This window comes from Dermacentor albipictus, chromosome 2 (genome assembly GCF_038994185.2).
Source record: "Dermacentor albipictus isolate Rhodes 1998 colony chromosome 2, USDA_Dalb.pri_finalv2, whole genome shotgun sequence".
NCBI classification, from domain to species: domain Eukaryota; kingdom Metazoa; phylum Arthropoda; class Arachnida; order Ixodida; family Ixodidae; genus Dermacentor; species Dermacentor albipictus.
The window spans coordinates 135,129,008-135,144,764 of record NC_091822.1 but is presented as its reverse complement, the minus strand read 5'-3'; the positions used below and the strand labels follow the sequence as shown (position 1 = coordinate 135,144,764).

Here is a 15,757-nt window from a genome sequence, read left to right as displayed (position 1 = left end):
ACTTTTTAATTTATAGTCAATACGTATTTCGAGCACACCTCGCAGTTTTCATAAATTTTTGGTCACTCATTGGTCATGGTCTTTCATTGCCCACGTTTATGACGCCAATCTGATAGAAAGAAGACGACTTCCTTCAAGTGTTTATGGATGCTGACTATGACTGGGAGGTCAGCGCTGACGAGAAAAAAGACGACGGAGAAAAGAAACGTGAGTACGCTTGCTTTTATTATAATACCACTTATGCCAAATGGACAACAACAATCAGGCGCGATTGCGATATCGGAGCTTCAACATATCATTACTTCAAAAGCTTTTGATAACGTAAAATAGACTTGTTCCGGGTATGGCAAAAGTTCTTACCTCAGTTTATGTTGACGCAATGCGTAATAACTGCTACGCGATGCGCTACTCCGGCGCACTCCTGGAAACATGCCTCATCCGCGCGCTCGCAGAGATGACACTGGATGAGATAACAGCCCAGGGAATACTGTTCTTCCTCGCCGGAGCGGAGAGTGTGGCGACGGCTCTTATCTTCACTATATACTACGTGGCACTTCACCCGGAATACCAGAACAGCGTCATCGCCGAAGTCGACAAGGCTGCAGGTCCGAAGGTAACTAGACTGGGCCCCACCACCTCAGCAGGTTGGTGGTACCTACCGCGATAGTACCTACCTGGATATAACTGAAAAAAAAATACAGCAAGATCACAAACAAATTGCGTAGACAGAAACGAAACTATGATTAGCTTACATGAGATGGCTCTCCAAACGAAAAAAACATGCAGAAAGCAAACATAATCATGGGGCCAATGTAAGCGAATAGATCGGAGCCCCCTCCCCTCACCGCAACTCGGTTGCCCGAGAACACGTACCCTTTCCCTCGGCGAGTTTCATCGCCTTCCCTCGCCGCAAGCCCGAAGACCTATCATGAACCACCGACCAACCACGAAAAAGGCCGAAAACACCAAAGAAAGCCGTTCGCTTTAAATATAAGCACATAAAGAGAAACTTGTTTACCCGCGCGCTGGCTTAGCGGCTATGGTGTTGCGCTGCTACACCATAGTCGTCATGGGATCAAATCCCGGCTGCGGCGGCCGCATTTCAGTGGGGTGAAAATGCGAAAATGCCTGTGTACCGTGCATCAGCGGCACGTTAAAGAACTCCGGGTGGTCAAAATTAATCTGGAGCTGCTCACTACGACGTGGCTCATAATCAAATCGTGGTTTTGGTACGGAAAACCCAGAATTCAATTCAGGAGCTTGTTCGGGAGCACATCCATAATCTCTTAACTCAGAATCACTGTTAGGTTCAATACATCTGCTACGCGCACTCGATTAGCGCTAACACGGAATAGCAACTTACTTGTCTCATCTACGTTTAGTGTCTTGTTTTGTATTGATCAAAACTATCGCGAATTCGCGCAGCCAGAAAGTTTATACAGCGGGCCCTTTCGTCAGTGTTAGTTCGCGGACAGTCAAGACTAACCACTGATGGCGTGTTTTTAACATCTGTCCACCCTGTGTCCACTTTTGTTGTCTTTTTATTACGATAGCCATCATATGAACATTAGAGGCGCGTTCCACCATCATTGTAGCGCCACCGGCGTCGCCGTCGCCGTGATGTTCCACATCAAGTCTAAGTGTGATAACAGACTGACCGCGCGCCGTATGCAGTGTGCGCGAGTGAAAGCGTGCGAGGGTGAGCCGAGGAAGGTGGCTCGATCTGGGGACGTATTCTGAAACGTTCGCTGCCGTGAAAGTTTCGCCCTGGCCACGCCTCCGCCGTTGCGGCGCGCGCTGAATGGCTGCTTTGACAAAACCGGAAATTCACTTGCGCCACCTGAATTTCCGGTTTTGTCAAAGCAGCCATTCAGAGCGCGCCGCAACGGCGGAGGCGTGGCCAGGGCGAAACTTTCGCGGCGGCGAACGTTTCAGAATACGTCCCCTGGTGCGCTAAAGCGAAGAAGACGGGAAGGAAACGCCGCGTCTTCCATCGCGCGCCGGGCACCGAGAGTGTGGAGCGCACTACTCTGCGGCGGCTGCGTATGGCGCGGCTACGCGGGCTTATATATTGAAAGCGTTCTGCGATGGGGACAAAGTCTAGGTGTAGTGGGGATAATAGCTCAGCGTGCGCTGTGTTCTCGCCGCTTAGGTTGCGTTGAAGAAAAAGGCAGCACAAAGTTCACTTCGCTCGATGATGATGCGCTTCCTCACGCCGGTGTTTTCACAGGAAGTGTACGCGGTCATCGAGTGAGACGTGTTCATGTTTGCCTGAGCACGCATGCCGACGTCCTTGTTTATTTAGTAAGCACATTTCGGCAAGTTTATAGATCCGATCAAAACACTATCCTTACTTCGTCGAACTGTCTAATAATTTGCTATCGAAATCGATACTTCGCCTTTCGAACGACGCTGCGACTTTTTTACTGCGCATTTTTTACTTTTGTTACTTTTTTACTGCGAAAAATGGGCATTTTTCTCTGTTTATTTCAGGGTGACCTTACATACGAGTCACTGCAAGAAATGCCCTTCCTCGAGGCATGCATCAAGGAGGCGATGCGCCTCACCGCAACGGAATCAGTGTAAGTGTAACAGCTGCGGTGTGGTTGATTTTAATTTCACACAAGCTGAAAGCTTGCTACGCCTACAGAAACAGCAGTCATTAAGTAAAGCTAATAAAGTTGTAAACCGCATGCTCATCCGCTTTTTTGGGGCAGAGCATTTCATTATTCAGTCTCGCCAGAGCTCGCTCCTGGAGCGGCGGTGAATATTGCTTCAAAAAGCATGCTCTGTTTATGCCTGGTTCTAGAGAATAAGTTCTTGGCCTGAAAAACCTGGCCATGAATAAGTACAGTGAGTTTTGTTCGCACTGGTAACTAAGGCAACGAGTCTATAGACTTATGGCCTTACACTTTTTATAAACTTGTCTACAAAAAGTCTGGGTCTATAGACTGTCTATTGAGTCTACAGACCCAGACATATTATATTATACACATAATTTATATATATATATATATATATATATATATATATATATATATATATGTATGTGTGTGTGTCTGTGTGTGTGTGTGTGTGCACGTGCGTGTTGGTAAAGAACTACGTAGACTGCGAATAGACAAACAGAAGTATATATTTATCGACTCTCATCTTTAGACAGTCTAAAGACAAAGAATGAACAACACTAAATAGACACTGTATCGATGTTTGTTTATCGGTAGTCTATAGAATCGGAGGGAGACAAAAAGAAACAAGCAGCTTATCTACGTTTGTCTATAGACAATCTATAATCCGGGAGTACACAAAATAAAGAAACCTTATGGACTGTCGCCTATAGACAGTCAATAGACAAAGAATGGAAAAAATAAATAGAGATCGGATCGGCTTCCGTCTACAGGTAGTCTATAGAGGGGAAGTAGACAATAAGAAACAAACACATTATCGACCTTTTCCTATAGATCATCTCAAGACTGTGAGTAGACAAAAAGAAATGGAAGGCTTATCGACTTTCATCTATAGAAAGTCTGTAGACATTCTATCAAGAAAAGAACAAATCTATAGAATGGCTAGGTCGTCTATTAAAAGTCTATAGGCTTTCTATAGACAGTCTAAATTCATTTTTGTAAGGAATAGGAGCAGTTTTGCGCTCCTTACATCAAAGTGCATGGCAGAAATAATAATAGGACTACATAACAGGCATCGTCACATGTATTTGGCAGCCAATGGCGCCATAAAACGGTAATTTTTGTGGCTGAAATCGCGTGGAGAAATTTTGTTGCTTTGGTTGCATATTGTGCTATTTTAGATAAAAAGTAAGACGTCTGATTCGCAACATTTTTATTTCATGAGGGATGTTTGTCATTCGCCAGCCGTCTTCGCTTACTATATGTCCGTCATACCGATAATAGGGCATCAGCTATTGTGAATACATTTACCACATGAACTTCTGTTGGGAATACGTGCCTGAAAGGCGTGGAGGGGGGAAAGGAAATAATATATAACTACGCTACGTCATGCCTTGGCAAGCATGACGTAGCGTTTTTTCTTCTTGTTTCTCTTCATGTCTTATCATCAACTTTTCACTATCATTCGGTCGTAATGATAACGTAGGCGGGACGTTATGATAATCGGTAGCGAGGCCAAAAAGGAAAACCGTTAAAATAAAATTGTTACCTTATCCTACCCATAGAGAGAGAGAGAAAACAAGGGTAGGAAAGGCAGGGAGGTCAACCAGAACAGCATCCGGTTTGCTACCCTACACTGGGGGAGGGGAAAGGGGAATAGAAAGCGGAAGAAAGGGAGAGAGTAAACACTGAGTTCGTGTGGGAGGGACACCAAAAACAAGGACACTATAGACGGTCTGTTAAGCCCGTGCACTTCAAGTACTGCACTAGTGCACGAATCGCTTTTCGAGCCAGCGAAGGGTGTGGCCACGGTCCGAGTATCTTTGACTCGGTGAAAGGTCTCGAGTCCAGTCTGTGTAAAGTTGCCCGCAGAGAGAGGCGTTGGACATCGTAGCGAGGGCAGGTACACAATAGGTGCTCGATGGTCTCGTCGCACCCACAGGAGTCGCACATCGGGCTCTCGGCCATTCCCATACGGTAGGAATATGCGTTCGTAAACGCCACTCCCAGCCACAAGCGACACAACAAGGTTGCTTCGCCGCGGGAAAGGCTAGATGGCGGTTGTAGCCGTAGCGTGGGGTCCAGTTTACGTAATCTGCAATTGAAGCCACTTGAAATCCAGAGGTCTTGGGACTTCTTGCGCGCAAGTCGGCGAAGTTCTCTGGCAGCGTCCGACCTCGCCAAAGGTGTTGGACGCGTCTTGGTATCCTCGTGGGCACACCGGGCAGCCTTGTCAGCTAGGTTGTTGCCGACGATGCCACAGTGAGCAGGGATCCACTGAAATATAATGTGGTGTCCTTTTTCCAGAGCATGATGGTGCAGTTCCCTGATTTCAGATGTCATTTGCTCGTAAGTTCTGGGACGTAATGCGGACTTGATGCTGTGAAGGGCTGCCTTAGAGTCACAAAATACGACCCATTTCTCTGTTGGCTCTTCGGTGATGTACATCATAGCGGCATGGAGAGCTGCAAGTTCTGCCGATGTAGATGTAGTCGTGTGCGACAATTTGAATTTAGCTGTAACGTTCTTGGCTGGAATGACGAATGCGGCAGTTGAGCTGGTAGGTGAGGTCGAACCATCAGTATATATATGTATGCGGTCATCATACATCTGGTGGATTAGTAGGAGCGTAAGTTGCTTCAGAGCCGGCGATGGATGATTGGACTTTTTTGTAAGGCCAGGAATAGAAAAATTCACTTGAGGTGGTCGTAGGCACCACAGGGGAGAGGAAGGCTTCGCCGCCGGTGTAAAAGATACCGGTATGTACTCTTGATGAGCGCTAATCACCCGAGAAAAGGTCGCTTGAGGTCTGTCTGCTGGTAGGGAGGCCAAATGATGGTCGGGGATCCTTGACAGATGGCGAATGTGCGCTCTGAGAGAGTCGACAGCTACATGAGTCTGGATTGTATGGTCTCCTGCGATGGCGATTGTTGCTGCGGTTGAAGTGCACCGAGGGAGCCCTAAACACGTGCGTAGGGCTTGACCTTGTATGCTCTCCAAGGCGCGAAAGTTCGTCTTGCATGCACTTGACAATACTGGTAGGCTGTAACGTAGGAGTCCGAGAAACAAAACCCTGTACAGTTGCAACATAGAATGGACTGGTGTACCCCAGTTTTTCCCGCATAGAAATTTGAAGACCTGAGCAATGGCGACGAGCTTCTTCTTCAGATAGGCGCAGTGAGGGCTCCACGAGAGGTTGCGGTCAATGATGACGCCCAGAAAGCGATGCGTCTTAACACAGGATATAGCTTGACCATCGATGGTAACAGGATACGATGACATTTGTTTCCGCGTGAAACCAAGTAATGCGCACTTTTCCGTAGACACACTGAGGCCTTGTTCTCGGAGGTAAGAAGCCGTCATGGTTGCCGCCCGCTGAAGCCTGGCTCTTAGCTGAGGGCGAGTCACCGCAGAGGCCCAGATGCAAATGTCGTCGGCGTATATTGAGACATGTACTGTCTGCGGTAGGGAATCCGCTAGTCCTACCAGGACGAGGTTGAACAAAATAGGGCTCAACACTCCACCCTGCGGCACACCACGGCAGATGTAATGGTCTGAAGTTGGGCCGTCTTCGGTCTGTAAGAAAAAACGCCTCTCAGTCAAATAGTCCCGAATCCATTGATACATCCGGCCACCAACTCCAACAGCCTCTAGTGAGTTTAGTATGGCCTCATGGGCGACGTTGTCGTATGCTCCTTTTATATCCAGAAAAAGTGCCGCAGAAAGGCGCTTGAGACTTTTTTGATTTTGGACCCATGTTATGATGTCAATGACGTTGTCGATGGACGTGCGACCTCGACGAAAGCCTGTCATGGCGTCCGGATAGATGTTGAATCGCTCGAGGTACCATTCCAATCGAGCAAGAATCATTCTTTCCATCACTTTGCCGACGCAGCTCGAAAGCGCAATCGGACGATAGGATGAGATCTCAAGCGGAGACTTTCCAGGTTTCAGAATGGGGATCAAGCGGCTCGATTTCCATTCTTTAGGAACTGCGCCATTCTGCCAAGACTCATTGTAGTACTTGAGCAGCTCATCACGTGCGTCATGTCCAAGGTGGCATAGGGCAGCATACGTGATGCCATCAGGTCCTGGTGACGAAGAACGCCTGCAGGTCGCCAACGCAGCATCGAGCTCTTCGAGGGAAAATAGCACGTTTATTTCTGGTACACGTGCCTCAGGGATGTCATTCAATGCTGCGTCAGTAATGATGGCCACGGACCCAGCAACCCGTGCACAGAACTCTTCAGCCACTTGAAGTTCCGAGCGGAGTTGGTAGAGGGCCAGAGCAGCGAAGGGCTTCCTTTGATGCGGAGATGAGCGAAGACCCCTAACCGTTCTCCATATGTGCGAGAGCGATTTTCGGGGATCAAGTGACTGACAGAATGTTTTCCATCGCTTATCTTCCAATTTATCTATGCGACGCTGGACTTTCTTTTGTATGCGTCGTGAAGCCCTCAGATCCAAGACGGACTTCGTGCGCCGATACCTCCTCTCCGCCTGTCGGCGTGCCGCACGCAGCCTCTCAAGTTCCATGTCCAAGTCTGTTCGCCTTGTTGGCCTTGTAAGCGAGCAGATGGATGTTTTCAATGCCTCTGCGATTGCTTCTTCGATGGTGTGTGAGAGGCCTTCCCGACATGTGTCATCCATATCCTTCTTAAATTTTGACCAATCAACTGTACGCAAGACGGTAGAGGAGCGTTGCTCAACTCCTCTAATCTTTATGTATGTTGGAATATGGTCGCTTCCATGTGTTTCTATGTCCGTAAACCATTGGACGCTTGAGGCAAAGCGCCGTGACACCAAAGTTAAGTCCAGGCAGCTACTGTAGGTCGTGCCTCGCAGAAATGTAGGGCTGCCGTCATTCACACAGCACAAATCATGGTCAGCAGCAAAGGAGGCAAGGCGCCTGCCTTTGGAGTCAATTTTAGTGCTTCCCCATAGCTGGTGATGCGCGTTGAAGTCACCTGTGATAATCCAGGGGCCATTGTTCATCAGTAATATTTTCTTTAGTCGTTCGCCGTCAAAGTGACCCGCTGGGGATATGTAGGCTCCAATTAGTGTAAATGACACATTCTTCTTTTGGACATTTAGGCAGACATATTGGTTGTCGTCATGAGGCTCTATCACGTTTGCGACGTATGTTAAGTCCGTGCGGATGTAGATGATCACCTTCGTGCTCGCACCGCATGTGGACGAGACGAAAGATTCATAACCGGACAGTCTGAGTGGAGTTGACGTATTTGGTTCGCAAATAACCAGTATGGGGAAGCGATGTGTAAAAATGAATTGGCGAAAGTCTGATATACGGGTCCTTAGACCCCTGGCATTCCATTGAAAGATCGACGCACTTTTGAGTTCAGTGCGGAAGGGGACTGTTGGTCGAGCCATGATGCTTAAACGATGCTAGCAAGCACTGGATTTAGTGCATCCAGTATTTGCAGAGCGCTTCGAGCTGCTGGTGTTTGCAGCTTGTTCAGTATAATGCGCATTGTATTAATTAGCGATTGCAGCATATCAGCCACTTGCCTGTCTTGGTCGCACAAATCGCCGGCAGTAGACGTCTGGAGTTGTCCAGCGAAAGTTTGCTGTGTTTCTGTAGGTGAATGTTGTCGTCTCGGTAGAGCCGGCCAAGATTCGGCAGATGTGGTCTTCTCAGTAGACTGGCTCTTCGCGGTCCTTTCCACATTGTCTGGCCTAGGTGGTGGAAGAGGAGGTGGTGTTGTAGGAAGTGGCATGCGCCTTCCTTGAGGAGACTTCCTTGAGGAGCGCCGGCGACGTGAACGTCGCTTCCTGATTTTGTCGGCGGCTTCGCGATGAGATGAATGATCTCTCGCCATCTCTTTCAAGATCGCCATTTCCTTCTTAATATGTGGGCATGCCTTCGATGAAGCTTCATGTGATCCTCCGCAGTTTGCACACTTCACTACAGTCGCGCCACATTTATCTGCAGCGTGGGGCTCACCGCAGCGGGGGCATGCTGCCTGATTTTCGCAGACGCTGCTCACGTGTCCCAGTTTCATGCATTTGCGGCACTGAAGAGGTTTCGCAATGAAAGGCCGCACTGCATGTCTGAAGTGGCCCACCTTAACATGCGAGGGTATATATTTGCCCTTGAATGCTATTTTCACGCAGCGTGAACTGCCTAGCCGCTTAACATCAACGATGACCTCATCATTGGCTGGCTTGATAAGAATCGGCAAGTCGTTGTTAAGGATGGCGACGTCTACGTCGTAGATAACGCCAGTGACTACGTCAGATCCCAGAGGGATGTAAGAGCGCACCTGAATGCCATCGAGGTCCGTTACGTTGCGTAGAGTGGTCAAAGCAGCCGCATGCTGGACATCAACCGCCAGAAGATTTTTTCGGGTGTTCACTCGAATGTCCGATATTTCATTTGGTACCAGGGCTTCCAGTGACATCGACACAGATTGCCTGTTAAGTAGCTTCATGTTGACGTTGGGAAGCAGGGGCACGAATATGATGGTATTGGCGTCCGGCCTCTGTGTCTGTCTCACTGTTTGCGTGCTTGACGATGAGGACGTCCTGGTGTTCCTTCTCTTCGCTCTGCGGCTCTGCACAAGCTGGAAGTCGTCATCGGAAGTGTCCTCACTGCTGAGAGAGTAGACATGGGTGTCCTCGCTGTCGGTGTCGCTCTGCTGACCGATCCGCTTCCTGGAGGGTATATATTTGCCCTTGAATGCTATTTTCACGCAGCGTGAACTGCCTAGCCGCTTAACATCAACGATGACCTCATCATTGGCTGGCTTGATAAGAATCGGCAAGTCGTTGTTAAGGATGGCGACGTCTACGTCGTAGATAACGCCAGTGACTACGTCAGATCCCAGAGGGATGTAAGAGCGCACCTGAATGCCATCGAGGTCCGTTACGTTGCGTAGAGTGGTCAAAGCAGCCGCATGCTGGACATCAACCGCCAGAAGATTTTTTCGGGTGTTCACTCGAATGTCCGATATTTCATTTGGTACCAGGGCTTCCAGTGACATCGACACAGATTGCCTGTTAAGTAGCTTCATGTTGACGTTGGGAAGCAGGGGCACGAATATGATGGTATTGGCGTCCGGCCTCTGTGTCTGTCTCACTGTTTGCGTGCTTGACGATGAGGACGTCCTGGTGTTCCTTCTCTTCGCTCTGCGGCTCTGCACAAGCTGGAAGTCGTCATCGGAAGTGTCCTCACTGCTGAGAGAGTAGACATGGGTGTCCTCGCTGTCGGTGTCGCTCTGCTGACCGATCCGCTTCCTGGAGGCGGCCGCCACTGACGCCGCCGTCGCCGGCAGACGTACGGGGTCGTCCACTTCCATTACGACCGAGCAGGGAGCGACGACCAGCGGATGAACTTAGGTTTTCACAGAAATAAACCGGAGCTAGAAAGAACAGCTTTGTATCAAAAGACACTTCGTCGTCTTTCCTACCCATAGAGTTTCACATTAGTATAACTAGAGAGAAATCTGGCGCTGCGATCGTTCAACCATCATGGGAATGATGGGAAGTACAGGCCACGGATTGGCATTCTGTTGACTGGCGAACTAGTCGCAAGTATGTTTTTGGTAGTTTTGGTTTCGCTCTAAGTGCAATTGCTATAACCTGGAGTGGGACAGTGCAACGCAAAGCTCTCTGGCTTTGTTCTGTTGCTCGAAGCGGCCATAGCCCGCTGGCCCAGTGGCTGGGACGATGTTTGTGTCGTGGTGTGTTGTCGAAGCCCTGATGAGAAAGCGATGGCATCGTAAATGTTAAAAGAACATGCCTTTATCTGTTTTGACCTTGGCTTGTTAAGTGCGTTGGGTTGGCGCTATAGCGTTACGTGCTTTATGAAACTTGAGAACAGGAAAAAGAAAGCACTACTGATACAAGGCGTAGACAGTTGTACTAAGTGGCTTTAGAATCAAATTTGATTGAGGGCTTCATTATGCATTGCTCGTTTATGTGCTCATTGAAGTGCATGTTTTAGGACTTTGAGAACACAAACTTACTTTTGTCAGTAAAGGTTGCTGCTTCCTTCCTGTAGTCTAGTGTCGCAAGATGAGTAAGTGCATGGCCACGCCATAACGCTTCGGAAGCGGTACATCAGTATAAAATTTAATGAAGCATACTCGTAGGAGGCCACAAGCGTCCTAGCTAGCACTGCACCAGATGTGCCTAAAGGTACTTCAAGACGTTCAGCAATCGTGACAGCCGACTCAGCCTTTCGAAAGAGTGAGAGACTTCGCAAGTGCCTGTCTTCTGCGAGAAAAGTCTCGCGTTTGTAGCGAGCAGGCGTCGTAGCAGACGATGCTTGTAGCATTCCTCTCAAGGGCGCAACACATTCTAACAACACAACAATGTTATTTCCACAAATACTGATGACTATATTTATATAAGTACATGCAGGGTTGTTACTGCTGTTGTAAAAATAAATAAATAACATGCTCTGGCGGTAAATTGGGAACAGAATCGCACAAGAATGCATACCCTGGTGTGTCCTGTTGATATGGATGGATGGATGGAATAACTTTAATGAAAGGTCCTGAGAGCTACGGGGCGCAAGGTCCCATAGAGTGGGCTACTCCCACGTTGGGACCGGGAGTTGTAACTCCCTGGCCGCATCGTGGGCTCGCTGGACGGCCCAGAGCTGCTCCGCCAGGTCCGTGCTGCGTAATTCTTCTTGTAGCTTGGCGGAGTCTTGATCCTTGTTTGCGTGGGTCCGACCACACGGCCAGAGCAAGTGATGTATGTCTAGTGTGCTATGGCAATTTTTCGCAATATGATGTTTTGTATAGGTCAGGCATGTAGTGATGTAGTCTGTTCTGCGTGGGGTACGTGTTTGTTTGAAGCATTTTGTTGATATAAACCGTAGTAAACCGTGCTTCAATGTCAGTCATACAAATTTGATGTTACGTGTTGTACATTATATAAGATACTGCAGAAATAAAATTAGATTCTAAGCGATAATATTTGAGTATAGCTTCGTTTACTGCGCCGCAAGCAAATGCCAGTAGTCTAAAGATCGAAGTCAATCCAAAGCCTGTACTTCCAATCATTCCCATGTAGGTTGAAGCAACGCTCATGAGAGCCCCCGTAGACACTGGCGCCACATTTCCCTCTAGGGTACTTATTTAGAAACTCTATGATCCTAGCGATTGTTTCTAGATTCTTGCCATGATTATGCAGTGTAGGTAATGTGGCTCTAACGTCCATGATTTGCGTACCCCAGAAAATTTGTTATCTCAGTTATTTGGCATTGTTCGCCGCGGGTACTCACGTACGTTTCGCCCGGTCTTCAGTAATAGTGACAATATTCATTTTGCCCTTCAAATACGCAGAACTCACCGCAACCTTAAAATGCATGCTTGGCATGCAGTACTTTGCGTATCTTATGAAAAAATAAAACACTACACCTGCCATTACCTGCAGGGCACAATTGCTGGCAGAGGAGACGCCCGATATTGTGGCTAATAGTCCCCGGTCATCGTCTCTGCATGTATTTTTTGTTGCATAGGCTACTGTGCTTGCAAACACATAATGCAGTCGGATTTACTATCGGAAGGTAAAATTGGTTCATCAACGAATTCTATAAATTCTTAGTATGTTTCCAAAAGTGACATAAGAATAAGCGAATTAAATTATTTTACTAAGTAATTTATGCTGTCAGATGTAACACGTTGATATATGACGGCGAATAAACGTTGTGTTTATGCTACACCTCATTTTTTTTCCTGCAAATTTTTGTGTATAGAATTTTGCGTCACTGTACAGAAGAAACCACCGTGGCCAACATAAACTTCAAGCCAGGCATGTGCGTGGATATTCCTTCGGCTGGTATTCATCGCGATCCTGAATATTTTCCTGAGCCGGACAAGTTCAATCCAGAAAGGTACGTTGATGCGTAGATGATTGTGAAGGGTTGCATTAGCTGTGAATTTACACGATACTATTACTGCGATTGCACAGACACAAACGATTAATGTAACTGAAAAAAAGGACGACTCGCCAGCATTGGGGTAAATGACACTTATTAAGATTTCAGTATTTCGATCTCAGTAGTTATACAGGCAGTGCTGTCAGTACACTCTAAAAACTAAGGGAGTGCTGGGCACTCCCTTTGAGGGAGTAGCGGCTTGTCCCATATTTCACTCTCTTTTCGAGAGTAGATCGACCCTCTTTGAGAGAGAGTAGGTCAACTCCTGTTGACAGAGTTTTGTTACTCCACCGCAAGGGATTGCTAGTACTCTTCTGCAGAGTGATAATACTCTTCCCACAGGGGGTGCTAGTACTCTTCCGCAGAGTGGTAATACTCTCACCGTAGGGGTAATGGCACTCCACCAGACCGAGTACTTCTACTCCCCCAAACAGAGTGCTAGTACTCTTCCCAATACCCTCTTAGCGAAGTCCTGGCCACGCATGCAGGCAGGAAATCAGATCAAATTAGGGTCGCTGATACACCGTTCCCTAGGCGGCTCCTCAGACTCAGTGGCCCAATTCCAAGCGGCCTTCAGAATAGGCGTGAGCAATGTTATGCAGGATTTTAAAGTCATTTTTCCTGGCTATTTGCTGCCTACCATGAGTCGTGACTGCTCGGAATCGGCCTATGCGTCTCCCGAACGCCACTGCGGAGAAAAAAAAGCCAATGCACATTCAATCCGCAAATATCTTCGCATATTTCACAATCAGGAGACACATAGTCTAATTAGAACACAGTAGTCGAGGGAATCACACACTTATCTGGAGAACCATATTGCTCAATACATCACGTGGATTCGAACCCGCGTACACTCGCATCTATACAATTCAAAGCACACATCCTAACCATTACACCACAGAGCCACCACGCTCAGTCGTGTTGTTTTAGATCTTATATACACAACAAATGTATTAGCGGAATCGGCTGCAGTGGGTGGAGTTTCTCTGCAGTGTGCTGTGCTGTTGTGTACTGGAATACGTTTGCGTTTGCATCATTTCCATTCCTTGCTACGACTAACGGAGGAATACAACGTAGACGACGACGTGAGAACTATTCACGGCTTGTCGTCACCCCAGGAAAATAACAAATGTGCCGTTCAGCTCACGATCGAGTGCTTTTCCAGTTCATGCATTATATGTTCTCCGAAAATACGCGGATACAAAGTATCGTGCCAACCATCCACGTATGTGAATTTAAGTCGCGCGTATACTGGTGAGCATTTCTGTTTATTTTTTCCGCCAGTTCCATTCGTATGTGGTCAACTGCGACGCCAGTACCAGGCATTTCGACGTGCCTCACGCTGCCGTGTAGGCGTTCTTTTCAAGTGCATTAGTTTAGAGTTTGGTTCAGTCCGCTGTGAGCTGTTGTCCTGCATTAGCAGCGGATCGTTAGCGTTTTGAAGAGCATGTATTCCAGCATTTGGAGACTGCTTATGCCGATAGCCGCGTCACATGCATTGGCACGCATGTTTAAATGACTAATGTGTCCCCTTGTTACGCGTGCACTGCTCGTATCCTGTGGCAGTGCTCGTTCTAAAAGCTTCGAAGACCATCTACATTCATACGTGTGTTCAATATATATGCACAGGATAGACTTGCCGGCTAGTTGGTTGAGCATTTTAGAAGAAACAGCGCAACACAAGGACGACGCAAAAACATGGACAACACCACGAAGCCCTGGTGTGGTTGATGCTTTTTTTCGTCCTGGTGTTTGCGCTGTTTTTTCTTCCACGATACACGCACACCACAGGTAGGCGAAAGTTTAGGAGTATAGGGCGTTAACTTTGTTTTCCCCGTTTCCTCTCAGTGTCAATGGCACAATGCGTTGCCCGGAATTGCGCACGCTTACCCCCATATTCAGAAATGCATCATAACTTGAAGGCCATGCTTGACTCGATCTAAATGACGTAAGTCGTGAACGCACCAAAAGAAAGGCAGTGAGCGTCTGGGGGACGTTCGCACCAGGCGTCGTTTATATAGTCCAGCATGAGCTTTGTATTAATATACATTTCTGAATACGGGGGTTAGTCATCTACTTCTCACAGAAAATGTCGAAGAAACGCCCACCAAAACCAGGCACATTCGTAAACCGAACTAGGCAATACGAAGCTCCATAGAAAAAGAGTGGTATTAAAAGCTTTCAGTATTTTTCTTTACTCCAAAATGGTTGCGCTCTCGTGGCTTCAATGTACAGAGATAGTGCAGCGTTAGCTAAAAAGCATGAATTTCCAAACTCCATGCCAAAATAAGCTTGTAAAATTATTTAGGTGCTAGAAACCAGCGTTTGTAGCGATCCTTGAAAACCCTTTATTTCTAAAATGCCATTTTCAAGGCATTGGAAACCCTGGAATTTTTAGAAGTACTGGAAAGTCCTTGAATTTGTACACTTGGCTAGACATAGCAGACATTGCCAAGTGTTATTTTTTCCCTTCTGTGACACTCTTCGCGTGTCACAGAGAATTGTCTGTGGAGGTAATAGAAGGAAAGCGACATCCTTAAAGTTGAAATTACAAAGGAGCTGCAGATACCAGTTTTAGGCACATGGAACCGGCGACAAATGTACTTGGAGGAGCAGAAGCAGGAAGCTCAACAGTTGAGGCATTCAAAGAAAAGCCGTGATGAGTAAATTGAGAGCTAGACACAATAAAAGGAAATTACAAATGACTATTGCTTATTTGGTGGTGAAAAGCTGAGGCAACAGATGACATCCCATACACTGTCAAACCAAACAGTATTAAAAAACTGCAAATGTTGCAGGTCCAAGTAGTTAATTGTGCCATTGCAGAAAAACTGAGCGCTTTCTTGAAATGCTTCCTTGTGTGCATTTAGTGATGGACGGTGAAAGGCAAATTAGCAGTTTTTCAAATTTTTGAAATCAGTGAATTGCGATTTGTTTTGTATTCTTTTCTTTGCATTAAAATTAACGATGTTGTTGAACAAGTTATCGCCTGTCCAAACTACTAAAAAAATCGCACGAGGTCCTTGAAGTTACTGTGTCGGGGCCTCGAAAGTTCTTGAAAACCATTGCATTTTTTTCTTCAATATTGCTACGAACCCAGTAGAACAACTGTCATGGAGTAAAAACCTTGGCTGAACAGGGGCTTATACGAAGAGCACAGGAAGACTAGAAATGCAGTAGTAGGCATGGAGGGCCCTGAAAAAAAATGTGCCAAATCTGC

General features: G+C 47.1%; 1 protein-coding gene across 4 annotated transcripts in view; it reads left to right on the top strand.

The window, feature by feature from the left end:
* LOC135918125 (lithocholate 6-beta-hydroxylase-like) overlaps positions 1–15,757 on the top strand; it is a 59,488-nt gene that overhangs the window by 28,376 nt on the left and 15,355 nt on the right. For all 4 annotated transcript variants that reach the window (XM_070533989.1, XM_065451794.1, XM_065451801.1 and 1 more), the window contains exons 9-12: positions 117–207; positions 453–613; positions 2,494–2,582; positions 12,355–12,492. In XM_070533989.1, the coding sequence (XP_070390090.1) occupies positions 117–207; positions 453–613; positions 2,494–2,582; positions 12,355–12,492 (479 nt within the window). The remainder of the gene's footprint in view (positions 1–116; positions 208–452; positions 614–2,493; positions 2,583–12,354; positions 12,493–15,757) is intronic.